General features: G+C 50.1%; 1 protein-coding gene across 6 annotated transcripts in view; it reads left to right on the top strand.

Moving 5' to 3' along the window:
- Positions 1-26,559, top strand: part of MYH14 (myosin heavy chain 14) — a 101,015-nt gene that overhangs the window by 25,834 nt on the left and 48,622 nt on the right. For 5 of the 6 annotated variants that reach the window (XM_041742869.1, XM_041742875.1, XM_041742874.1 and 2 more), the window contains exons 4-16: positions 2,420-2,447; positions 2,584-2,686; positions 3,299-3,319; positions 4,709-4,801; positions 5,157-5,220; positions 7,310-7,408; positions 8,396-8,536; positions 19,179-19,274; positions 21,458-21,576; positions 22,818-22,970; positions 23,088-23,261; positions 23,585-23,758; positions 25,725-25,839. In XM_041742869.1, coding sequence (XP_041598803.1) covers positions 2,420-2,447; positions 2,584-2,686; positions 3,299-3,319; positions 4,709-4,801; positions 5,157-5,220; positions 7,310-7,408; positions 8,396-8,536; positions 19,179-19,274; positions 21,458-21,576; positions 22,818-22,970; positions 23,088-23,261; positions 23,585-23,758; positions 25,725-25,839 — 1,380 coding nt within the window. The remainder of the gene's footprint in view (positions 1-2,419; positions 2,448-2,583; positions 2,687-3,298; positions 3,320-4,708; positions 4,802-5,156; positions 5,221-7,309; positions 7,409-8,395; positions 8,537-19,178; positions 19,275-21,457; positions 21,577-22,817; positions 22,971-23,087; positions 23,262-23,584; positions 23,759-25,724; positions 25,840-26,559) is intronic. The other variant, XM_041742870.1, reaches the window with a different exon arrangement.

Here is a 26,559-nt window from a genome sequence, read left to right as displayed (position 1 = left end):
TGCTGTTGTGACTCACCTGCTCCACCCCAGCTCAGCTTCTTGCTTGCTGTGTGATGCTGGCACAGCAGCTGTCCCTCTCTGAGTCTGTTTTCTCAAGTGTAAAATGGAGATGATGAACCTCAGCTAAACAGAATGTGATTCATTCAACCAGTTACAATTTGAGTCCATACTATGTGCCACTTCATGATGGATGTGAGAGATTCCAAGATGCAAGAGGAGGATCCTTCACCCCAGGACTCAGACTTTAACACCAAACAGGCCACAAAACAGCATTATAGTATATAAAAACTTTTTTGGACGTTCTCTGAGTTCTGACTACAGCCCTATAAGGCTATTTGAGCTCTGGGGATCCCTGGGTGGCGCAGCCGTTTGGCGCCTGCCTTTGGCCCAGGGCGCGATCCTGGAGACCCGGGATCGAATCCCACATCAGGCTCCCGGTGCATGGAGCCTGCTTCTCCCTCTGCCTGTGTCTCTGCCTCTCTCTCTCTCTCTGTGACTATCATAAATAAATAAAAATTTAAAGAAAAAAAAAAAAGGCTATTTGAGCTCTGTTTTTGAGATGGAGAAACTGAGGCACAGAATATCTCAGAGACAGGCCCAAGGTCACACAGCAAGACAGAGGGGGTGCTGGGCCTTGAACCCACGTCCATATGGCTCCCAAACCATCTGGCTCTCCCTTGGGCTTAAAACCACCTGGAGGCCTCCTGCCCCATTTAAAAACTGTCCAGATTTTTTAAAAAGATTTATTTATTTGAGGTGGGGGAGAGGTAGGGCAGAGGAGGGGAGAGAGAGAGAGAGAGAGAGAGAGAGAGAGAGGGAAACTCTCACACAGACTCCCTGGTGAGCATGGAGCCTGACATGGGGCTCAATCTCACGACCTCAAGATCATGACCTGAACCAAAATCTAGTTGCACACTTAACCAACTGAGCCACCTAGGTGTCCCCAAAACTATCCAGATCTTTTAATCATGGCCTCCAAACCCATCTGCACAATGTCCAGCTCTGCCCTGTCCCCCAGCCTCTCTGGCGTCCTTTCTGTTTCTCTGACATCTCCAACTTGGTCTCACCACAGGGCCTTTGCACTGGCTGTATCCTCTGCCTGGAATGCTCTTTCTCTACTTCCTCATTTTTTAAGGCTGAGCTGAAACATCTCTTCTGGGAAGCCTTCCTGGCTCTCCACCCCTCAGTCTTCTTACTATGTTACACCAGGGCTTCTTAATTCTGGCTTTTTTTTTTTTAAGATTTTATTTATTTATTCATGAGAGATATGCAGAGAGAGAGAGGGAGGGAGAGAGAGGCAGAGACACAGGCAAAGGGAGAAGTAGGCTCCATGCAGGGAGCCCGATGTGGGACTTGATCCCAGGACTCCAGGATCATGCCCTGGGCCGAAGGCAGCACTAAACTGCTGAGCCACCCGGGCTGCCCTTAATCCTGGCTTTATCAGCATTTGGGGCTGGATGATTCTTTATATAGGGGCATCTCATATGTTGTAAGATGTTTGGCAGCCTCCCTGAGCTCTACTCAGTAGACCCTTGTAAGGATCTCCCAGTTGCAACAACCAAAATGTCTGCAGACACTACCTACTGTCAAATCATCTGTGGTTTTACGTATGTGCTTTGTATCCCCCTGACTTGAGCAGAAGCTCCATGAGGACAGGGACTTTGCCAGTTCCCACTGTTGTAGGTGCCTGGCACTTAGGAGGCTGTCAGTCACGTCAGATGCAGGGCGAGTGCTCGGGGAGACGGTGGGAACCATGCTGTGCCCTCTGCTGGGCAGAGATCCCCCCCCCGGACCACCAACCACTGTCACTACATTGTTGTGGCCTGTTTTCCATCAGAGGCTGAGCCTTGGGGTCCAGGACATTGCTCTTTTGTCTTTGCATCTCATGTACCCAGCATGAGGTGGCACACAGTAGGGGCTCGGATTGAAGTTTGTTGAATGCATTACGTTCTGTTGAGTTGGAGTTTATCAGCTCCATTTTACAGGTGAGGAAACAAGGCCAAGAGAGGGAGAGCTACTTTGCCAGCATCACATAGCTGAGTTGGGGTGGGGTGTTAGAATCCAGGAGTGTCACACATCAAAACGCTTTTGCGAGGAGGGGTGCCTGGATGGCTCAGTTGATAAAGTGTCTGCCTTTGGCCCAGGTCATGATCTCAGGACCCTGGGAGGGAGCCCTACGTTGGGCTCCCTGCTCAGTGGGGAGTCTGCTTCTCCCTCTGCTCATTCCCCTGCCCCCTGCCCCGCTTGTACATGCTCTCTCTCTCTCTCTCTCTCTCTCAAATAAATAAAATCTTAAACAAACAAACCTTTTGGGGGGCAAAAGACTTTTCCTTACCCCTTTGAAAAGGGTGTGGTATAAGAGGTCAAGGTCCCACTAGAGAGACCCTCCAGCTGACATGTCCACTTTTGTCCCTTACAGATCGTGAAGATCAGTCCATTCTCTGCACGTGAGTAATCCTGAAGGGCTTCCTGGAGGAGGCGGGGCCCTGGCTGGGTGTGGCTCTGCTCAGAATGGGCAGGTCTGACCTGGCATCCCTGTCAACCCTTTCTGCTTCCTCCTTGCACCCCACCCCCACCCCACAGCGGGGAATCTGGGGCTGGGAAGACAGAAAACACCAAGAAGGTCATCCAGTATCTTGCCCACGTGGCATCATCACCAAAGGGCAGGAAGGAGCCAGGTGTACCGGTAAGTGACCTGCCTCAAGACACTCTCTGGGCCCTGTCACCAGCAATACCCCCTCCTCTGTCTGAGGTCCTGCTTGTCCCCATAACCCCCTGCCTCCCTTAGGAGGCCCGTGACTGTGAGCCATCTCTTGGCTACCTCTGTTGCCTGTGCACCTAGTAGTCTGATACAGGGCTAGGAGTGGAGGCAGGATGGAAATGGAAATTTCAAGGGCCTGATCTTGGCTTCATCAGACCTTAGGACAGTACCTGGCACCCAGTAGGTGCTTATGGTCCTGAGCACCTACTATGTGCTGGGCCTGATTTAGTGCGCACTTACATAGTGCCCATCTCTGCTTCCATTGACTGAACACCCCATGAGCGGGTGGTGTTTTCCTGTGGTTGAGATGAGAAACTGAAGGCATGGCTGGGCAGGACTCTGCTGTTGGAGGAGTCTGCTAGAGAGGATTCAGACCCGGGCCACCCTACTCCACCTGCCCGATTCCTCCTGCACCCCATGTCTCCCCTGCTGCCCGCCACTCACGACCGCCGGTTCACCTGTGGGTCTGTCCGTGTTGCATGTGCCGTGTCCTGGTCTGTGTCCCGGTCCGTGTCTCGCGTCCTGTGACTTCCTCAGGCTGCCAGCATCGTGTCTTATGTGAGTAGCAGGGGACCACCTCAAATCATGCCACCCCTCATGCCTCCTGGGTCAGCCTCATCCATGGGCTTCCTGGCAGATAGGCCCCAGGGCACTGATGGCCATCAGGGAGCCATACTGCCACTTGTAGTGGTCCTACTGTGTGCATGTTAGGCCCCATGCTGTCATCTAATGCAGCCCTAGCGTGTGTGCACAGGGCTTCCTGGTGTTTACGGCAGCCCTGTGCATGCACACATTCACGGCCTGTGTTGCCACGAAGGGCTGTCCAACTGTGTGCATGTAGCCTGGCCACAGATGCCAACGTGAAATTACCCGGGGTCTTAACTGTCATTTATTGCTGATCTGCTAAATGTGTGTAGATCAGGCCGATGGGTGCAAAGATTCCCACAGCCCAGAGCCTCACACTGCCGTTATCACAGCTGCCTGGGTACACCCAGGTCAGGCTAGTGTCTGAGGACTCACAGGAATTTACGGAAAGAGTTGATGCCCTCGAGAACCTACCTGGGGGCACGAGGGGATTGCTGTCTCCTGAACACCCATGGTCCTCCTGGCTCTGCCACTAAGGTGGCCACAGGGAAGTTCAGAGTCAGAGCCCTCCCATGGAGCAGCCTGACTGGGGACGGAAACTGCCATCTCATGAATGCCTACTCTGTGCTGGACATTGGAAGGACATTCATACTGATGGTATAGATTCTTTTTTTAAGATTTTATTTATTTATTCATGAGAAACACAGAGAGAGAGGCAGAGACATAGGCAGAGGGAGAAGCAGGCTCCATGCAGGGAGCCTGATGTGGGACTCAATGCCATGACCCCAGGATCACAACCTGACCCAAAGGCAGATGCTTAACCGCTGAGCCACCCAGGTGCCCCTAGATTTTTTTTTCTTAATGAATCCTGCAAGTGATACACGAGTGCTTATCTCTTATAACAACAGAAAAAGATAAAATGAAATTCCCCCTTTGTCTTCTCCATTGCACTCTTGGCAGTTTGGTGTGTGTCCTTGTAGACCTTCCACTCAATGCTTCTAGATGTGTGTCTATACCTGGAGAAGTAGGAGTCTTGTTTTTGTGTTTTTTTTCCCCCCTCAATTTATTTTTCATTAATGGAATCACACTGGAGGTATCACTCTGCAACAGGTTTTTGCTGTTTTGCTGTTTCTACTCCACGATGTATCCCGGAGACGATACATCCCAGAGACATTTCCTGTTCCCGTAACAGTAAACTAAAGGGCAAAAGCCGGATGCGGGGAAGCAGCCCCCATGCAGACACACAGAGGCCTCTCACACTCAGACCCCAGACAGTTGTAACACAGACCACCACCACCCCCACCCCACCCCCGCCGACCCCAGCCCCTGTTTTCACTAATGGGTCCTCTCCCCGCCCCACAGGGTGAGCTGGAGCGGCAGCTGCTTCAGGCCAACCCCATCCTAGAGGCCTTTGGCAACGCCAAGACTGTGAAGAATGACAACTCTTCCCGATTTGTGAGTGCTGGGGGAGGGCAGAGCCTGGCCCTGGGAGCTCTGGAGGTGGTTAAGGGGAAGCAGGAAGGGTGGGCTGACTGAGGGAGGAGGGACTGGGGGGTTCAGACTTCAGGGTCTGAGGGAGGAGGGGGCTGAGGGCCTGGGTCCCGTGGAAAGCAGCCAAAGGGGCCCAGACCTTGGATTCCCCAGGGAGCCCCTGGCTGGGACCTCACAATTAGGGTGGGGTTCAGGTGGAGGGAGAAAGAAAGTGAGATGCAGCCCTAGCTCTAAGAGTGGTGAGTGTGGGTTAGGGATGCCCTTCAGGTCCACGGTGGGGAAGAGGCCCCTCAGCTAACCCCAACCCCTTCCTTCCCAGGGCAAATTTATTCGCATCAACTTCGACGTGGCTGGGTACATTGTGGGCGCCAACATCGAGACCTGTATCCTCACATAGCCCACAAGACACCTGGTGGCCAAGGAGGGTGGGCCTTGGGATCTCACTGCTTTCAGGAAACAGGTGTCCACACACACGGGGAAGCCTGGCTCCCTGATGTTCGGAAACTGTACCTCAGTTTCCCACTCTTGAATGGAGAGGAACCTGGGGAAGGCAGAGATGCATTGTCTCCCGGTGCAGGAAGGAGGGTAGGACTGCAGTTGCCCTGCTGTGGGGCGGCGGGGCAGCTGTGGCTTATCACAGATAGAGCACATAGAGCACAGGCCGCAGGGGGTAAGGCCTGCGGGGCCAAGTTGGGGAGAGACCAGGGCCAGCTTCCAGAGTCCCCTCCCAGTGGAGTCACACAGGATGGGCAACATGTGAGGTGTTGTCCACCAAGGACGCTCCTTAGAGACCCTGTCAGCACCCCCAGGTTTTCAGTAGGGGCCAGTCACGTCAGCTCCCCTGGCCTGGCATGTGCCAACATTCCAGACTCTCTGGAGGAAAGCAGGTGTTCAGCAGAAACCACATTGTTTGCACAAACCGCTTAGGCACAAGGAGCCCCCGCCTGTCATTCGGGGAGTGCTGGGAACTCTCCCGAAATCCAGCTTCCCAGATCCCAGCCCTGGGCAGCCGTGGGAGCAGATCATTTCAGACCTGTTGTGTCAATCCTGCTCTGCATGGGCTACATGCAAGCTCACTGGGAATTTTTAATTTTTTTTTTATTTTTAAAAATATTTTATGGGGCAGCCCGGGTGGCTCAGTGGTTTAGCGCCGCCTTCAGCCCAGGGCCTGATCCTGGAGACCCAGGATTCAGTCCCACATCGGGCTCCCTGCATGGAGCCTGCTTCTCCCTCTGCCTGTGTCTCTGCCTCTCTGTTTGTGTGTGTGTGTGTCTCTATGAATAAATACATAAAATCTTTAAAAAAATTTTATGTATTTATTCATGAGAGATACACAGAGAGAGGCAGAGACGTAGACAGAGGGAGAAGCAGGCTCCCTGTGGGGAGCCCGATATGGGACTCGATCCCAGGACCCCAAGATCATGCTCTGGGCCAAAAGCAGATGCTCAACCACTGAGTGACCCAGGCACCCCTAGCCTCTTTTTTATATTCACATTTGTCTCCACCGGCTGCTTCCAAAAGTGAACTTTCTTCATCCACACTCCCCTCTAGTTGTGGCTCCCCGCATGGGGTACGGGGCTCTCAGGCATGGCCCTCTGTGCCTGGGGCCACTGAGCAGCCTGTGGGGTGATGCTCACGGGGCAGGTGCCACCCCCAGGCCAGTTGGATGAGTCTCGGGCTCAGCCTGACCCCTCAGCCCTGGTGTCAGCCTGGGCAACATTTCTTGAGGGTTTATGCTGCACCTAAGGCTGTCCTGAGAGCTCTTGCTCTGTGATCCCAGCCCCTCTTCCCTGTACCCCTCATCATCCCATTTAACAGAAGTAGAAACCAAGACTCAGGGTGTGTGCTTCCCCCACGCCCCGTCCCTGGTGGGATCCCCTCCCCAAGTCCTCCCTATCTTACCTGAGCAGGTTAGTGAACCAGGGCTCTTGGTCAGTGATTTGCAGCAGACCCTGGGCAAGGCTCCCCGGGGTAGGTCCTGTATTACAACTGTCATGCTGAATCGGTGCTGTGTGGTCTGTGAGTGTGGGGCATGGAAGGGCAAACAAGTCATCAGGTGTTTTATTTTAAGGTGGCTTTCCGATTTCTAGAACATAGCTATGCCATGTGACTTTCCTAGAAGGGAAGAGCCCATAGCCCCACTATCCATCCAGGGAAACTGAGGCCAGCAGTGTAGCTATGGCCAGAGATACTCTTCGCTATGGTTAACTACAAGCCATACACTGCTCTTGGATGTTTGATACATTATAATGCATTTACCCTCACAGCAACTCATTCATGGGTGTTACATGGAGCCTCTTGCACATATAAGGAAACTGAGGCACGTGTGTGCTTAAGTGACAGCCCCAAGGCCTGGGCTGTGAACAACTCCACGGCTTCACAGGATATCAGGGGTGCAGCGTGGGTCAAGGGGGCTGGGTGGGCTCCCCTCACCACCCCACCCCTGTGGGACCTTGACTCCCAGCCGCCCAGACCTGTTGGAGAAGTCCAGGGCCATCCGCCAGGCCAAAGATGAGTGCAGCTTCCACATCTTCTATCAGCTGCTGGGAGGTGCTGGAGAGCATCTCAAAGGTCAGTGCTGTGGCTCCCAGGGGGACTGGGAGGGGGCCTGGGATGTGCCCCTGGAGGAGGAACTGAGCTCCTGAGAGGAACTGAGTAGGATTTGTTGAGCACCTGCTGTGTAGGTCAGACTCCTGCTGAGCAGTGGATTTTGGTACCGCCCTTCCCCTGGAGCCCGCTGCCCCCGGTTTCTGCTATGTCATGACTCTGCCATCACTGACCTTGACTGAATAGAGAATCCTGCCACCCCTGCCCCACGCTGCTGGCTGACCCCTCCTGCTCTCTGATCCCACCTTCCCCCCATGTGGCTCCTGCTCACATTCCTTCTCTTCTGAAACTCCAAGGCTTCTGCTTATTCCAGCTTTTGTTATGCCCATGACTCCAGCTCTGCTGCAGGTCCTGCTGCCTCATGGTCCTGAGGGTCTTGGTAATCCTGGTGGTCCTGGTTTTTGTGGCTTTCGGCACCCGGTGCTTCACCTGGTGCCTCACCTTGTCCCTTTACCCTTGCTCCTGCCTGAGCTTCCTCCTGGCTTCTCATTGCTCCTCCTGGCCTCTGGCTGAAGAAAATCCAGGGCTCTTCTTTACAAGGGTGCCTGCTGTCCTGAGGCTCCTTCCCCCAGAGCTTTGGCTGCCTCCTGGCCCCTCCTTACCCAGACCCCAGGACTCACACATCCTCTGCTGCCAAGCCCTGCTGTCCCACAGCTTTTGCTAACTCAGGCACCTCTAGCCTCATTGCTCCTGCCTGCTCTGGACTGTTCTAGGACTTGACAATCTCAATGGAAGGAGGGAAGATGAAAGGGTCCAATGTGGGCTAAGCACCCCCTCCAGGCCTGGCCCTTCCCATCAAATTATGAGGAAAGGATCCTCACTCATATGACAGAGGAAGAGACCAAGGTCCCCAGTGGAGGAAGAGAACACTGCCCCAGGGTGGCCACTGGGACATGAGTTGGACTCCACAGCTCACCCTTGACCTTGGCCTCCACTCATTACCCCCTGCAGCTGAACTCCTCTTGGAGCCATGCTCCAACTACCGCTTCCTGACCAACGGGCCGTCATCCTCTCCTGGCCAGGAGCGGGAGCTCTTCCATGAGACGCTGGAGTCACTGAAGGTCCTGGGATTCACCCCGGAGGAAATCACCTGTGAGTGAGCCCTGAGCAGCCCCTCCATGAAGGGTGGAGCTGGGGTGGCGTATGGGCAGGTGGTGAACCTGGACACACGGTCCTCAATTGGGAAAAAGAAAAAGCAGAGGGAATCGGGAAGGGGACACCAAGATGATGACCTTTGAGCCAAGGCTTGAGGAGCTGAGATGGTGAACACTGGTGCTAGCACGGTGTTACCCCACAAAAATAAAACAGTGGGTTATTTTACCAGCCAAATGGATTTATCCAGGAAAGCAGAGAATTGTAAATTGGGACAGTAAGCTGCGGCAAAACCATTGACAAATCTAGCAAGGGACAGGATTTTTATCTTATGGAGAAGAAAAGGAAATCGGAAGAGGTTGTTCTGAACGAAAGCCCTCTGGAGAAAAGCAAGAGTTCAGGGTGTTGACGGTTTCTCTGGCGGCCAATTTCTTGTAGGCGATGCAGTGTACATCTTTCCCTGTTGGGGCCTGTCACTGAGGATTCTTTCCTGTTGAGGATTCTTATGTTGAGGTGTTTACTTGATGTTGAGGCGTGTGGCTCCTCCTTCCAGCTTCCCCTCCTAGCCTCCTGAGTCTGCCTTAGTGAGGTTTCCCTTACTAATTTTCAGAGAGAGATAGAAGAGTGTTATAGGCAAGGAGGGATCAGTCTATGCAAAGGTCCTGGGGCAGAAAAGGCATGGCGTATTGAAGGAATTGAAACTTCTTTTTTTTTTAAGATTTTATTTATTCACAAGAGACACACACAGAGAGGCAGAGACATAGGCAGAGGGAGAAACAGGCTCCCTCCAGGGAGCCTGATGTGGGACTCGATCCCAGAACCCCGGGATCACAACCTGAGCCAAAGGTAGACACTCAATCACCAGCCACCCTGGTGTCCTACTAGAGCATATGTTTTGACAGTCGTTCTGTTGAAGTACTGTATTTGTTTGCGTGGGCCACTGTAACAAAGCACTGCAAACTGAGCACCTTCAACAACAGAAATGGATTGTCTCCCTGTTCTGGAGGCCAGAATTCTGAGCTCAGAGTGTTGGTAGGGTTGCTCCATCTTGGGAGAATCTGTTTTTTCCCTGTCCTGCTCTCCCAGATTCTAGTGGTTTGCTCGCAATCTTTGGCATTCCCTAGCATGTAGAAGCATCACCCAAGCTCTGCCTTTATTTTCATGTGGCTTTTCCCTGTCTGCGCATCTGTGCATTCAAAAGCCGTTCATCGTGTTGGATTAGGGGCACCCCATCCACTGTGCTCTCATCTTGACTTAAATAATTAAATCTGCAATGACCCAATACCCAAATAAGGTCACATTCTGGAGAAGTCTTGGGGACTTAGGACTTCAACGTATACCTCTTTTTGGTGGAGAGGGTACAGTTCAACCCATAACACATACATAGAGGTGGACCTCAGACTTTTTTGCAAGTCCCCGACTGTTGATTATTTGGACCAACCCTGAGTCCTGCCGAGGCAGACTCTGAGGTCTGAGGCTGAGTGGTAGACCCAGGTCTCTTACTCCCTTGGTCTCTAGCACCACGAGAGGCCCCGGGAACTCTTGTGGGCTCCAGGGCCAGCTGGGAGGGCTGGAAACTGAGCGCCAGCTTGGCTGTCTCCCCGGGCTGCAAACAGGCCGGCCTTCTTGGGAGTATTGACACAGGGTCCCAGGCCTCCCCTGCTGGATTTCCCAACCATGGTTGCGAAACTTCCTCCGCCTGGGAGTCTCTGTTCTCCTCCCTGGGGCAGCTGGCAAGAAAATCCAGATGGTAGCCATGGTGGGGGCCTGGCCTCCCGACAGAGATCACCTCAAGTAACCCTCCCCGCGGCCGCCCTGCTGTGTTGTGGATGCACGGGGCAGCTCCAATTTTTGCAATTCTGAAGCAAAACTTAAGAGGTGACATGCCTGTGGTGACATAATCCGAAGGTGCCAAAGGTCATAGTGTAGAAACCAGGTCCCATGCAGCGCCCTGAACCTGACTTTCCCGCTCTTTGGCTTCCCTCACCTCCTCCCAGGAATATTTTAGACATCTAAGAAAGGACACACACTTTTTTTTTTTTTAATAAAACCAGGCATTCCATAGCCCCAGGGCTGGTATTCAGCCTGATTTTAAAAGAATGGTAAATATTTCTCTACTGAATTTGAAAGTTTCCTCAAAGGGGCATCTGGGTGGCTCAGTCAAGGAAGTGTCAGACTCTTTATCTCTGCTTGGGTCTTGATCTCAGGGTCATGAGTTCAAGCCCTATGTTGGGTTCCACCCTGGGCATGGAGCTTACTTTAAAAGGTGTCTCTCCCCTCTCCCCCACTCCCTGCCCCAGGCAGCTGTTGCTCCAAGTGGGCCTTATCTCCCTGACCTCCCTCCCAGGACCATCCCAGATACAGCAAGGAGCAGTTGAAAAACACTTGACACATGCTCAGGTGCTCAGGTTAAGGACTCAGCTCATCACCCCTGTGCTAGTGCACTTCATACCCACTTTTCCCAGCAGACAGTATGTTTTAGCAGTAATTCTGGTCTTGTAAGTATAGGTAAACTTCAATGTGTGTGTGTCTGCATAAGGTTTCATTGTTTAAATGGACTATGATTTTTTTTTAAGATTTTATTTATTTATTCATGAGAGACAGAGAGAGAGAGGCAGAGACACAGGCAGAGGGAGAAGCAGGCTCCCCACAGGGAGCCAAACATGGAAACGCGATCCCAGGTCCCCAGGATCACACCCTGGGCTGAAGGCGGCATTAAACCACTGAGCCACTCAGGCTGACCGACTATGATTCTTTTTTAGTAAAGATTTTATTTTTCTATCTATCTATCTATCTATCTATCTATCTATCTATCTATCTATCATCTATCTATCTATTTATTTGAGAGAGAGAGACAGAGAGACAGAGAGCATAAGCAGGGGCAGAGGCAGAGGGGAGAAGCAGACTCTCCACTGAGCAGGTAGCCCAGGTCGGGGCTTAATCCCAAGACCCCAGGATCATGACCTGAGTCCAAGGCAGATGCTTCACCAACAGAGCCCCCCAGGCTCCTATAAATAGACAATGATTCTTTTAACCAGTCTCTGTCCCTTGTGGACAAACTTTTATTGTGTTTGCACTCATTGCTATTAGAATGATCCCTCCCCCACCCCCAAAAAAGGTGCCAATAATATCCTTGTAAGTAGCTCTCTCTGTATCAAAAGAACTGTAGGATCAATTCTTCAAAAAATGCTGGATCTAAGGAGAAGGTGCAGTTTTGTTCTTAATCCAGCTTTTACAGAAGTGTAACAACCATATTGAGCTACAATTCGCAGACCAGACCATTCACCTGCTTAAAGCTTACAAGTCAGGGGCTTTGGGTCCATTTCCAGGGTTGGGTGCCCATCTCCAAAAATGAGTCTAGAACATTTTCAGTGGCCCAAGAGGATACCTGGCAACCATTCAGTGGCTTCCTGTGTCTCTGGATTTGCCCATCCTAGACCTTTCATGTCAATAGGATCACACAACACCTGGGCCTTCGAGGCTGGCTTCTTGTACTCCACGTGACAGTTTTGAGCTCATCCATGCAGTGGCATGTCGGCTTCATTCCTGTTTATTGCTGAATAGTTTCAATTTTTATCTTTTTATTACGGGCACCAGATCTGATAATCAACCACTCACTGTGGCTTCTTGGGTTTCGACTCCAACTCCCATCCCCCCACCCCCACTCTGACCGTTTTTTTAAGTTGTAGGGAATCCACTCTATCACTGTCCAGAAGGTGGCGCTAGTTTCTGTTTCCACTCGCTGTGTCCTTCCAGTGGTTTTCCTACATGCATGCCAGCAACCACTGTTGTAAGCTTTCTGGCTTTTGCTGGTGTGGCATGTGGATGAGGCCTCATAGTTTTATTTGGTGTTTTACTTACAAGGAGTGGAGCCAGCTGGTCACCTTTTTTTTTTTAAGGTTTTATTTAGCATTTATTTGGGAGAGAGAGAGTGAGAGAGAGCGAGCGAGAGGGGGGGGGAGCAGAGGAAGAGGGAGAGGGAGAGGCAGACTCCATGCTGAGTGGGGAGCCCAACATGGGGTTTGATCTCATGATCCTGAGATCATGACCTGAGCAAACTAAGAATCCAATGCTTAACTGGCTGAGCCACCCAGGTGTCCCACAGTTACTTTTTCATAGTCTCCTTTTGACAAAAGAGAAGACAGGGGTCCAGGGAGGTGGGGTGTCCACCCTACAACTCACCCCAGTTGACAAGGAGATGATGGAACCCGGGTCTGACTCCAAAACCAGCCCATGATCCATTTTTAGAGAGACAGGCAGGCACCTCTGTGAAACTTTCCCGACCATCTCTGGGAAGGTGGTTGCCAGTGGGAAACCCAGAGAGGAGAGCACTGGGACCAGTCCAAGCAGCTCCCTGGCTTCCTGTCTTCACCAGTGCAGGCACCATGAATGCCACTCAGAGAGTTTGAGCAGGACTCCGCATCACCAACCCCACGCCCCCCTCTTTCCTTCCCCTGCAGGCCTGGGCTTGCTAGCAATCGGCTGGTCTGAAGTCACCAGCAAAAGCTAACTGCCAACTTCTCAGGTGTCAGATTCACCCGGGTGCTTGGCACGGATGTGAGTTCCTAAGCCAACTGTCAGAGGCCATTTTAAAGGCCACTGAGGGGACTGAAGGTCTGGGCTGGATCTGAGCTGACATTAAGGAATGATCATTCAGTTTGTTAGGTGATGATGCCATTGTGGGTCTGTAAGGAGAGGTCCTTGTTTATTTGTCTTTTGGGAGGGCTGCTGTCCCCTAGGAAACTCCTATAACTGCCAGAGCCCTGGGCTGTCCACGACTACCCAGTCCCCCTATCCCCAACCCCAGGCGGGCAGAACCAGACATCTCTGAGCCCATCCCTTCTCACTGCCCAGCCAGGGAAACTGAGGCTCAAGAGGTCAACCAGCTTGTCTAGGGTCACACAGAAAACCCCTACATCCAGGATGTATCCCCCATTAGCTAACTCTTTGCCCTTTATCTGTTAATATATTGATTTATTCAACCCGTGATGGGGTCAATTTGTGGGCCAGGCCTCTGCAGGTACTAGGTAAAGTTCACCATGACCAAGATAGAACAAGCCCCTGATCTGTGGAATGCTGAGACCCAGAAGCATCAAATCACACAAATGGATTAAAGTTGAGCCCATGGAAGGGTGACCGGTGGAAGGTGCATGGAGCAGTGACCACGTGTCATGGGGCTCCAGCGCAGTCTGGGGAGACATAGGGTCAGGGCAGCCCCTGGAGGAGGTGGCCCTTGCCTGAGCACCGACAGTCTTGCAGGAACTAACCAGGCATAGATGGTGGTGGTGGCAAGAAGAGTGTTGGAGGAGCTATTGGAATAAGCAAGGGGACCCTAAGGCCAGAGGGACTGGGAGTGTCAGGGACATGGTGCCCAAGACCCTGATGAGGGCTTAAATTGAATCCTAGAAGCAGCAGGGACCACAGGATGAATTCTTCCCTGGGAATAGGCAAGCTCAAGTTCATTCATGAAAACATTTATAGAGCACCTAGTGTATGCAGAGCACATGGGCAGGAGATAAGTAAGGAACATATACTTTCCACAAGGAGTTATGATCTCAGTGGAAATGGAGAAAAATTAATATCTGTTGCACATCCTGCCTTGCCCTGCAAAGTATACCAAAACTTGGTTTTGGATTTGGTTTTGTTGTGTTTTTGTTTGTTTTTTAACTTCTTTTTATTATTATTGAATGGTATGTCAGTTTCAGGTATATAACATATAGATTTGACAGTTCTGTCCATTAGTTAGTGTTCATCCCAAGTGTAGTCACCATCTGCCTTTTTTTTTCCTTTGAGATAGAATCTACATACTGAAAAATTCACCATTGGAAAGTGCACAGTGTGGCAGCGTGTGGCGTGTGCACAATCACTGTACTGCAATCATACTAATTCTAGACATCAAGTCCTTTCTTTTAAAAAAATTTTTTTTTATTCATATGAGACACAGCATAAGAACAAGAGCATGAATACGAACAGGGGTGGGGGCACAGCTAGGGGGAGAATCAAGACTCCCCGCTGAGCAGAGAGCCAAAGTGGGGCTCAATGCCAAGACCCTGGGATCCTGACCTGAGCTGAAGGCAGACGCTTAACTGACTGAGCCACCCAGGCACCCCATGCTAAGCCCTTTCTTAACAGCCTTTTTTTTTTGGTTTATATCTGACACTTCAACAGATAGGAGGGGACACCTGGGCGGCTCAGTCAGTCAAGCATCTGCCTTTGGCTCAGGTCAGGGTCCTGGAGTCCTGGGATGGAATCCTGCATCAGGCTCCTGAAAGGAAGCCAGCTTCTCCCTCTGCCTGTGTCTCTGCCTTTCTCTCTGAGTAAGCATGAGTGTCTCTCATGAATAAATAAATAAAATATTTTTTAAAAGATGTATGGAACTCAGAAAGAATATAATCACTAAGGTGTCCTGGGCTCTCAAGAAGCCACCTCTGTCTGCGGTTTCCTGTGTGTCCTTCAGAGCAAGGCCTCTTGAAGCCATCAGGCCAGTGACCCTTCTTCTGTTTTCAGGGTTTGTTCAAAAAACCTTTGTATTTGGAATAATTTCAGACTTACAGGAAAGTTGCAAAAAAGGTACAAACCATCGCTACTCTCTTCTTGAAGATTCCCCAGGTGCTAAAGTCTTGCCACATTTGTTTCTCCTTGTCTGTCTTCCTAATTATTTGTTCTGAGCAGTTTGAGAACAAAGGGTGTGGATGAGCGTGCAGCCACACCCCAGCAGGCTTTACACCAAGGGCAGGTGACGGTCTGGTGAGGCGGAAGGAAGGGGCCGGAGGCGGGGACAGAGGCACAGGTGTACTGGGGGGACTTCCATGCAGGAAGTCCAGGGGTAGCCTCCTGGGCAAAGCTGGGATCCAAATGCAGCTCTTCTAGTAGCAACGAGGTAGCAGCTCTCTGCAGCCTGCCCCTCCTTGCATGGCTGGCCTTCCCAGGAATTCAAGGCCCGCCATTTGGGCACTCTTTGTCACAAAGGAGACGCTCTGGGTTGGCCACCTCTGATCCCCTGACCTTGAACATCAAACAACACGCTCTTCTATGTATTCTACTTGATGGGCATATAGAGAGCTCTCTATATTCTCAAGACAGCAATTGACAAAATCAGTCTTAGGGGCAGAGTTGGTTCCTTCTAGAGGTTCCAAGGGAGAATCCGTTTTCTGGCTTCAAAGCACATCACTCTAACCCCTGCTCACGTGGCCTTCTCCCTTGGCCTCGCTCTTATAAGGACCCTGCCATTAGAGCCCACCTGGGTGATCCAGAATTAATCTCCCATCTCAGAATTCTTAATTTAATCACATTCATGAAGTCCGTTTTGCCCTGCCAGGTAACATTTGCAGGTTCCAGAAATTTGGATGTGGACCTCTCTGCAGGAGGCTGGAGGGGGGAGGCACTGTTCAGCTACCACCCTGTTGAATCTGTCAGTGTATCTTTTTAAAAAGATTTTATTTATTTATTTATGAGAGACACAGAGCGAGAGGCAGAGACAGAGGGAGAAGCAGGCTTCCTGTAGGGAGCCTGATGTAGGACTTGATCCCAGGACCCCAGGATCATGCCCTGAGCCAAAGGCTGATGCTTAATCACTGAGCCACCCAGATACCCCTGTGTATTTGTTTTTTTTTTTAAGTAGGTTCCATGCCCAGCATGGAGCCCAACACAGGGCTTGAACTCACAGCTGTGAGATCAAGACCTGAGCCGAAACCAAGAGCTGGGGAGGCTCAACCAATTGAGCCACCCAGGCCCCTCTGTCAGTGCATATTCTTAAAGAACGTTCTCTTTGCAAAAGCACAGGATGGTACCATTATCAGGAGCTGAGCACTGGCTTTTTTAGTACCGTTATTTATTTCACCGACCATATTCTGCCAGTAATGACCTTTATAGCACAAAAATGTCTTTTTACAGACTGTATTCCAGTTTTCCTAACAATGTCCTTTACAGCAAAAAAGATTTTGTAAGTGACACACACATGTGCTCACACATTTCCCCAGGCCAGGATCACACACATACCCAGCACATTTTCTTCTCCGTCTGTCTGGAACTATTCTTTCTTTATCATTCGTGACCTTGACACTTTTGTAGATTACAGACCAGTTGTTTTGTCTCAACTCTGGGTGTGTTTCCTTGCGGTTAGATTCAGGTTACACATTTTTGGCAGGAGGATAGGTCCTTGTCCCTCCCCCTCCTCCACCCCTTTTTCCTAAGTAAGCAGTGTAGAAGCATAGACACCAAAAAATGTTCCCAGAGCCTAAGCATCTATTTCCGGGGGCTTTCTGCAAGTGAATGCCCGTCTAACCAGTACCTGGAAACCCCCTTGTGCCCCTTCCCATCACCTGAACCGCCTTTCTTGAATGTGATCATTAATCTGGCATCTAAGAGCATAGAGTTGTTTCACTTTTCCTTGAATTTGGTACAGACTCATACAGCACATGTGCTTTCATGTCTGGCTTCATTCACTCCACCCTGTGGCTGTGAAATTCGCCCACGTTCAGGGAGTGGCCAAGAGGGGCTTCCAGGGAGCTGGCTTCCTGGGTGCATCCCCTTCATAAAAACTCATCAAGCCTGATGGGCATGAGTTGTGCACTTTTCTATATGTGTGTTATACATACGTGTTTACATTAGAATTTTCTGCCAGAAGAGGGAAGAAAAGAGAAGCATTAAGGATATAGACCCTGGGGTCAGACTGTCCAGGTTTGCATCTTGGCTCTGCTGCTGCTGAGCTGAATGGTCTTGGGCAAGTAGGTTTCCCTAATGTGCCTTGATTTCCCCATCTGTGAAGGGGTTTTATTCCATTCCCCACCTATAAAATGTTATTGTAGGATCTGCCCCCCGAGTTGTTATGAAGGTTTAATGACTTCATTTGTAAGTGTTTGGAACAGGACCTGGAATGGAGTTGAGCAAAAATAAAATCAGTGTCCATTTGAACCTGTAAGTTGTGAGAATCGTTCTGGAATTTGTGGTTGATGGGGTAGCTGGGCATTTGCTCTTATCTGTAGGGTCACCATGAAAGCAGCAGATACAGACCCCACCAAGGAAGGCGTGTTGTATGGTCCACTCCAATGCCATGTGCCACTTTGCTGTCGGAGATGTTCTGAGATGATGCCCAAATCTTGATAAAATTCCAAACAAAACCAATCACAGTCTTTCCTCAGATTTTATAGTAGCTACCCTCCTGTGTATTTTTTTTAAGATTTTATTTATTTATTTATTTATTTATTTATTTATTTATTTATTTGAGAGAGAGAGAGAGATTGAGCAGGGGGAGGGAGAGAATCCCAAGCAGACTCTGTGCTGAGTGTGGAGCCCTATGCAGGGCTCAGCCTCATGACCCTGAGATCATGACCTGAGCTGAAACCAAGAGTTGGAGGCTTAACCAACTAAGCCACCCAAGTGCCCCCCCCCCCAAAATCCACTCTGTATGAAAACCAAACACAAAGCACTTGTGTTTATACATGAAACAGTTGGGATTCAACTCAGATAATTGCAGACCATTATTTCACGGACACAGATGTCCAGTGGGATGTTTAGGAGTCAGATGGGGTGTGGGCAGTTCTTTGTGGTGTGGAGGGGCGTCTTCATCTGGGTCCCCACTTAGACCCTGTGATACCCAGAAAAACTGCACAAATTGCCCCATGGCTTCCATGTTTATGCCAGCCAACCCAAGGAGTTCCTGAGATGTCTCTAAGGGCAGCTCTGTCCATTCTCCATCAGCTCTCTGAAAGCTCTGTGCTGACAAGCACTTAGAGTCCATCCTCTTGCGGTTTCTGCATTTGCGACTTCAGCTACTCGCTAGGTTTATCCGGAAACACCCAAACCAGTACTCCTGGTGCTTTTGTGATCATCATGTCATTCACATGGGGTGTGGAAAATTTGAATTGTTCAGCGCACATGCAGCTGAGGTTCACCAAAGGGTGCTCTGCTTCCCGTCTCAGTTCAGTCCGTAACCCGGTATCCTTTTTGCCCACCACTGAGTGCCACATTTTTCATATTTTTGTGCTTTTCTTATTGATGGCTTCACTGTCTAAACCCCGCCTCCCCAAAGCACTGTGCTTAGTGCTGGCTAGCATCCCGAAGTGCAAGAAGGTTGTAGTGTGCCTAGAGATTACTTAAAAATAAAATCTTAAAAAAAGGAATCTTTTCATATTGCCAAAGACCTTCTTCATTCATCTCCACACGTCCCTTTAAATCTTATGTGCATTGCTTTATAAAACGGACACAAGCAGACACCAAATGGTGCTAAAACAAACCTTGAATACAAAATACAGAATTTATCCATCTATTTTTATGTTTTAAGACCTGCCCAGTGTCACAGATGGATTTTAAGCGGAGGTGCAGTGGTGTAATTTGACATAGAGTTGGGGGGTTTTCTTAGAGGTTTTATTTATTTGAGAAAGAGAACACATGCAAGTGGGGGGAGGGGCAGAGAAAGAGGAGATTCTCAAGCGGACTCCACACTGAGGGTGGAGCCCAGTGCAGGGCTCGATCCTATGACCCTGAGATCATGACCTGAGCCAAAACCAAGAGTTGGACGCTTAACTGACTGAGCCACCCAGGTGCCCCTGATGTAGGGTTTTTAAGCTAGATTTCTAAAGGGCTATTTAGGACCACGCATCAGGGTCCAGAGCCCCATGCCATTGCTCTCTCTGCCCCTTAGCCATGCTGCGGATGGTCTCTGCCGTTCTCCAGTTTGGCAACATCGTCCTGAAGAGAGAACGGAATAAGGATCAAGCCTCCATGCCTGACAACACAGGTATTCCATCTGGCCCACAGCCTACCTGCCTGACCCTGTGTTCCCCGTTCCCCTGGACAGAGCATCCCCCTCAGCACTCCCTACTCCCCAGCTGGGCATGCCTCCAAGCTGTGCTAATCCTTTACCAAAGTGTCACTTCCCACTCTTTTCCTGATTCTAAAAGGTGTCATCTCTGCCACAGGTTTGAACAATACCAGCATGCCAGAGATCCCTGGTCATCTTGGCCCCTCTGAGAAAATCACCATTAGTATTAGGCTTATCTCCCCTTGGCCTCTCTATTCTGCATATATATACTTTTTTTGTTTTTTTTTGAAAGCAGAATTATAGTTGCTATTCCTTTTATTCTCAAACTGGAAATAGCTCTGCTTTATTATCATAAAATAATGCAAACTGAATGGGGGAAATATCTGGCAATACAAAGAAGTATAAAAGCAAGAAAATGACCCACAGTTATACTCCTGAGAGGTAATTACTGTAACATTTTGAGGGTAGTTCTCTCTGGGCTTTATTCTCTGTCCATATCAATGTGGAAATAATTGTCACAGAAGTGGGATCACGCTTTCACACTCTTTCCCCCTCAAGACAGCAAGGGCTTTTGTCCTGATTATAAAACCCTTTGGGCTCATTTTCAAAAGCTATGTAACCACAGAAAATATGAGAAAAGGGGCCCCTCTCACCATGCTGTTGATCAGAGTATCATCTGTGGCACTTGGGGAGCTCTGTTCACACTCCCAGCAGGTGTGCTATGCACACTCATTTATTCATCCAATCTATGAAGTTGGCATCAGACCTTGTAGACTGTTTTAAAATTTGCTTTTTCCCTTAGTGCACAGAGGGTAACTTTTCAAAGTTATTAACTCCAGCGCTACTTGGGTTTCTTCTTCTAGGGTCTGTGGGTAGAACCCTATGTCAGCAGAATTAACCTCCTGGGAAGTCCTGTATGTTTCATTCTTTGCATTTGCAAACAGTAATTGGAGATGCAGTCCATGGGCTTCACCAGCTGCCAGAGGACACAACAGAGGCTTTCGAATCCTACAGAAAACCATCCTGTGACTGGCAGCATAGTGCTCCACTGCACATTCCTGCTGTTTTTCAAGGCCACTTGTAGTTCTCACATACTTTCCATATAATGCAGTCACCATAGAAAAATTGGAAACTGCAATTGCACCCAAAGGAAAAAAAAAAAAGAGGAGAAATGTAAATGCTCATCATCTCACCTCTCAGAAATAATCTCTGTTTATTTATTTTGGTGTTTCTTCTTCTAAATGTTTTCTCTTCCTTTCAATTTTCTGCTGGAGCTGAGCATTTATAGTTTCCGTCTTCCCATTACGAGAGTGACAAGCAGGAAACAATTTCATAATCACCATTTTTTTAAATGCATTTTCCCCCTACCAAAAAATAAGAAAGAACAAGTCATTTTAACATGTTTGTTTGGGGTTTGGTCTCTTACTCTAATAGCTTTTACCCCAATATTTTATTAGGAAATTCGTAAACAGAAAAGTTGAAAGAATTTTATTGTAAACATCCAGCCAGCCATCACCTGGATTCTGCCCCTGACATTTTACTATCTTTGCTTTTTTTTTTATCTTTGCTTTATTGCATATCTTTCCATGCACTCTTTGTCCACCCTCTTGTCTCGTGCATTTCAAAGTTGCACATTTCCGTGCATTTCAAAGCGTATACACGAGTCGTTCACATGTACATGCTTTGGCTTGTGTATGCATATCATTTACTGGTCTCTATTATTTGCTTACAGTTCTTTCTTTGATTTGAAGTGAAACATACCAGTCGTGAAATGCATACATCCTAAATGTACCATTTAATGAGTGTTAATAACTTTCAGTGACTGTGGAACACTTATTCAAATGGAGGATCCCTGACTCTATAACCAATCCCTAGTTGCTGGGCATTCAGGTTGTTTCATTTTCCTCCATCATACACAAGGCTGTGATGAACATCGTCCTGGTCCAGTGTATGATCACCTCTGGGATTATTTATCCCATCTTGGAATCCCAGAGAGAGAAGTGTGGAGCCAGAGGACGTACACGCTTACAGAACCTGTAATGCGTCTGGTGGGAGAGGTGGGGCCCCTGGTCTGTTCCACCAGCAGTGGGGGCGGCCCCCTCCCCTGTGCTCAGTGCCCCCTGCTGCTTCCCAGAGCTGATCAGACTCTTAACCCTCAGCTGCACAGAAGCTCTGCCGCCTCCTGGGAGTAGGGGTGACGGACTTCTCCCGAGCCCTGCTCACCCCCCGCATCAAAGTTGGCCGAGACTACGTGCAGAAAGCACAGACCAAGGAACAGGTAGGTGGGACGGGGGCAGGCAGGGTGTAGGGAGAGCCAGGCGCCAGGATCTGAGCCTGTAAGCAGCGTATGCTGGTTTTTCTCTCACTCAACAAACTGTTGCTGATTGTTCGCTCCATTACCAGGTCTGGTTCTGATGCTAGGAATAAAAGTCATAATGGAAACAGAGACCATACCTTCATGGAGCTCAGGCCAAAATAGGAAACAGATCATAAAAGAAGATACATAAACAGTGAGGCCTTCTAGGAAGAAGAGGGTTCGTGTGGTCAGGAAAGTCCTCTATGAGGAGGTGATATTTGAGTTAGACATAGATGGTTCAAAGCAGAGGGAAGAGTATGAGTGAGGGCCCTGGGGCCAGAACAGGTTTGGCAAATGGAGAATATCAAAGAGGTCAGTGAGGCTAGAGAGTAGAGGGGAGGATGCAGAAGGATGCAGAGAAGTCAGAAGGGACAGATCACACAGGGCCTTAGGGGCTACAGTAAGGAGGTGAGTTTTATTCAGAGTGCAGCAGGAGACCAGTGAGGGTTTAAGCCAGGGAGCAACTTGATTCAGTTTACCTTTTACAAAGATTCCCTTGTCTATTGCATGGAGAACTGGATCCAGGGGGTACAGGGCTGGGCGGGGTGATGGGTAGGGAGACATAAGGAGGCTGCTGTCGTAGTCAGGCATGTGATGATGATGGTGGGAGTGGGGAGAAGTGAACCCATGCTAGAGGTTTTCCGAAGCCAGCTTTCGGGCAGAGGCCTCTGCCTGGCCCCAGGCTGGGCAATCCAACAAAGTACTAGGATAAAGAAGACACAGTGGGGGGACATGAGAGCCATGTTCCACTCACAGTGGAGGTACTATTGTTAGGATCCCTTTTACAAATGAAGGAACATGTTTATTCACATGCCTGAGGCCACAGAGCTTCTAAGGGGCAGAGCCAGGATTCAAATCCATGTTGTCAGGCTCCACAGTTCACTTTCTTAACTGTTAGGCTGTCGAAATTGGTCCAAGGGATGGGGGATGATTAACGAACTAATGTGCCCCCAAGCGATTCACACGCTGCCTGGCACATGGTAGGGCTCTGTACTGGTTGGCGTCATCATTAATGTCATCATTCTTGATGAACTGTGATGCCTCCCCCCACACACACACCGGTGTCTCCTTGCAGGGGTGGGGGTGGGGGTAGGTCAGGCTGGGGATGTGGGGGCAGGGCCGGGCCCTCACCACGTGTCCTCACCATGTGCCCCGTGCCACAGGCTGACTTTGCGCTGGAGGCCCTGGCCAAGGCCACCTATGAGCGCCTCTTCCGCTGGCTGGTTCTGCGCCTCAACCGGGCCCTGGACCGCAGTCCCCGCCAGGGCGCCTCTTTCCTGGGGATCCTGGACATCGCTGGCTTTGAGATCTTCCAGGTCTGTACTTGGTGCCAGGCTGGGGCTGGGAGGGCCCTGTCTCCTTCCCTCTGGTCTCTATCCCCCACCCCACTCCATCTCTGTCCCCTCTCTCACCTGTTCCCTCATCCCCTGCAGCTCAACTCCTTCGAGCAGCTCTGCATCAACTACACCAACGAGAAGCTGCAGCAGCTCTTCAACCACACCATGTTCATCCTGGAGCAGGAGGAGTACCAGCGCGAGGGCATCCCCTGGACCTTCCTCGACTTCGGCCTCGACCTGCAGCCCTGCATTGACCTCATTGAGCGGCCGGTGAGCTTAAGGGTCCCTCCCGCCTCCACTGGCCTTGAGACCTCGGTCAGGCTCCTGCCCAGCTGGGCCTCTGGCCTCCAAATCAGTTCATGACAGCATCTGCTTCACAGATGTGTGGCTGCTACATGGTTAGGCCCGAGGAATGTGCCTGCCACAGGGATTGGCTTGAACCAAAGCTCTAATCAATGGCCATAAATGTGACTACTGTTCTCATGTTTGGTTGTTATGTCCATGTGTCTCTTATAAGAGCTACAAGTGAGCAGCAACCTAAGTGTCCAGTATGTGGGGATCTGATGTGCTCTTCCCCTCCTGTTGATGGTTAGGCTAACCCCCCTGGGCTCCTGGCCCTGCTGGACGAGGAGTGCTGGTTCCCAAAGGCCACGGACAAGTCCTTTGTAGAGAAGGTGGCCCAGGAGCAAGGAAGCCATCCCAAGTTTCAGCGGCCAAGGAACCTGCGGGACCAGGCTGACTTCAGTGTCCTGCACTATGCGGGCAAGGTAGGGGGCTGGCTGGCCGTGGGACATGAAGGCAGGGGTGGAGACCCTTTGGCTACAATTGAGGGGAGAGTGGAGAGGAGACACAGGGGCCACCTGATGTCCACTGGGACGAGACACTGGCAGGGGCCGGGAAAGCCCAAGGAGGACTGAGGACTCTGTCTGATGAAGTCAGCAGGAGCTTCCTTACAGAAGGGATATTTACAGTAGGCTTGGAGGGGTGGATAGGAGTTCACTGGGAGAAGAATTATGTGCATTACATTCACTCATTCAGCAAAGATGTGCCTTTTGTGTGCTCAGCACAGGGCTGAGCACAGCTGGGGCCCTGTGCTGAACGTGGTTTTCGTCCTCACAAAGTTCTTGATCTGAGAGAGGGACAAACACAGGCCATTGGGATATAAGGCTGGAAGGGCAGCTAAGGGCAGCATCAAAGCCCGGAGGAGCAAGGCCAGGGGAGATTTCACAGAGGAGAGTAATGCTTGACCTGGAACTTAAATCAAGGGTTGCACACATTTTCTGTAAACAGTTTCAGCTTTATGGGCCAGTGTCTGCCGCAGCTTCTCACTTCTGCCATTGTAGCATGAGAGACACCCCAGGGAATACATAAATGGATACATTAAGGCGCCTGGGTGGCTCAGTCAGCTAAGTGTCTGCCTTCCGCACAGGTCATGATCTCAGGGTCCTGGGATTGAGTCCCATGTTGGGCTCCCTGCTCAGAGGAGAGTCTGCTTCTACTTCTCCCTCTGCCCCTCCCCCCATGAGTGCTCTCTCTCATAAATAAATAAAATCTTTTTTAAAAAGTGGATATGTAAATGAGGGCTGTATTCCAACAAAACTTTATTTACAAAATAGTGGCAGGCAGGATTTGGCTCGTGGGCCATCGTTTGCTGATACCTGGCCTAAGTGATGAGTAACATCCAGTGAAGGATGGGTGAAGGATGCGAAGGGCTGTCCTGGCAGAAGGAACAGCATACAGAGGCTGGGAGGCAGGAAACCCGTGTGCTCTGTGTTTAGCGCTCCCTTCCTCTTCCACGCATCATCTAACACTCGCCGTGGGCCCAGCCCGGTGCTGTGAGTCAGACTCAAGCCCTGGCCTCAGGGAGCCATTGTCCGGTGAGGGGGGCACGTGTGTGGGGGATTGTGCCCATCAAGACTGTGACTCTGGGAGACTCAGAGCAAAGTCCTGAATACTCGGAAGGAGCCAGCCTTGTGAAAAATCCACCATGAGGGAATCAGGCAGCAGGAATGGCAGGGGTAAAACTGTGAGGTAGAAATGAGCTTGCATATTTGAGGAACAGTGAGGAGGCCAGTGTGGCTGGAATAGAATGGATAAGGAAGAAGTGGTGGACGAGGTCCTGGAGGTGGGCATTGGACAGAGAAGGAAACTATAGGGAGAGGGGCCAGGTGCCTGGGTGACTTAGTTGGTGGAGCATCTGCCTTCATCTCAGGGTCCTGGGATTGAGCCCCATTTTGGGCTCTCTGCTCAGCGGGGAGTCTGCTTGTCTCTCCCCCTCTGTGCTCTTTGTCTCTCTCTTGCTCACTCACTCTTACTCTCAAATAAATAAAATCTTTTAAAATATATATATTTATTTATTTATTCATGAGAGACACAGGAAGAGAGACAGAGACATGGGCAGAGAGAGAAGCAGGTTCCCTGTGGGGAGCCTGATGCTGGACTCAATCCCAGGACCACGAGATCATGACCTGAGCCAAAGGCAAATGGTCAACTGCTGGGCCACCCAGGCATCCCTCAAATATATAAAATCTTAAAAAGAAAAAAGGGGGGGAGGGGCGGGGACCATGCTGGTGGAGGTGCAGTTCTGGGTATAGACGCAAGGTGGCACTGATGCTCTCATCTGTGGTGAGCCCTGGAGCTGGCTGGCTGGGAGCTTCTGGGAGGTTCCTTGGGAAATTGGGAGACCTGGTGAAGCTGCAAGCTCACCACCTTCCTCTGCCCAACTTCACCCAGGTCGACTACAAGGCCAATGAGTGGCTGATGAAAAACATGGACCCTCTGAATGACAATGTCGCAGCCCTGCTTCACATGAGCACAGACAAGCTGACGGCAGAGATCTGGAAAGATGGTGAGGTCCAGCTTCCCCCTGTCCCTGGAGCTCTGTGCATCCCCTTTCCCAGCCCACAGTGTGAACACCTTTGTTCTAGAGGCTAAGTTCGGAATATAAGTTGTCTGCTCAGATGCAGAACTGATGTAGGCAAGCCAGATGGTCTCCTGATAGTGTTTCTAATCAGTGATTGGTTGGTTACTATCTTAAGCCAGCATCATACTCACGATAAAACATACTCCTTAATCAGAAACGAGAGGGTTCCCATGATCACCACTGCTGGGAAACAGGGTTTTGGCAATACTAGCCTCTGCAATCAGACTGGAAAAAGAAATAACTATATGAATATTATAAAGAAAGAGAAAAAGTTATTCATTGTAGATGTCAATATGGTCCCTAAGAAAGAAGAAATCAAGAGATTTGAATGAAAAAGAATTAATCACAAGAGAACTCAGCAGTCTGGTGTTTTTACAGATTAGTCAGTGTTGCAGCTTTGCTTTCTTTGTTCTCATAAAGTTCTCATCAGGGACCCAGGGAAGAAGAAAAGAACAACAGACAGAGGAGATGTAATCTGGGAGAGCTTTCCTGCCCAATGGCCATCAGTCTTTTTGGAATGGTATTTCTGGGAGGCATAGGCAGAAAAGCCAAATGTCTCTGGAGTGAGACCTTGTAGCTTTCCAAGCCTTGTCTGTTAATCCCCATCTTTAGAGGAGAAACTGTTTTAACAGCGAGTAAAACTAG

The sequence above is a fragment of the Vulpes lagopus genome, chromosome 2 (assembly GCF_018345385.1).
Source record: "Vulpes lagopus strain Blue_001 chromosome 2, ASM1834538v1, whole genome shotgun sequence".
In the NCBI taxonomy this organism is placed as follows: domain Eukaryota; kingdom Metazoa; phylum Chordata; class Mammalia; order Carnivora; family Canidae; genus Vulpes; species Vulpes lagopus.
This window is presented reverse-complemented; position numbering and strand designations above follow the sequence as displayed.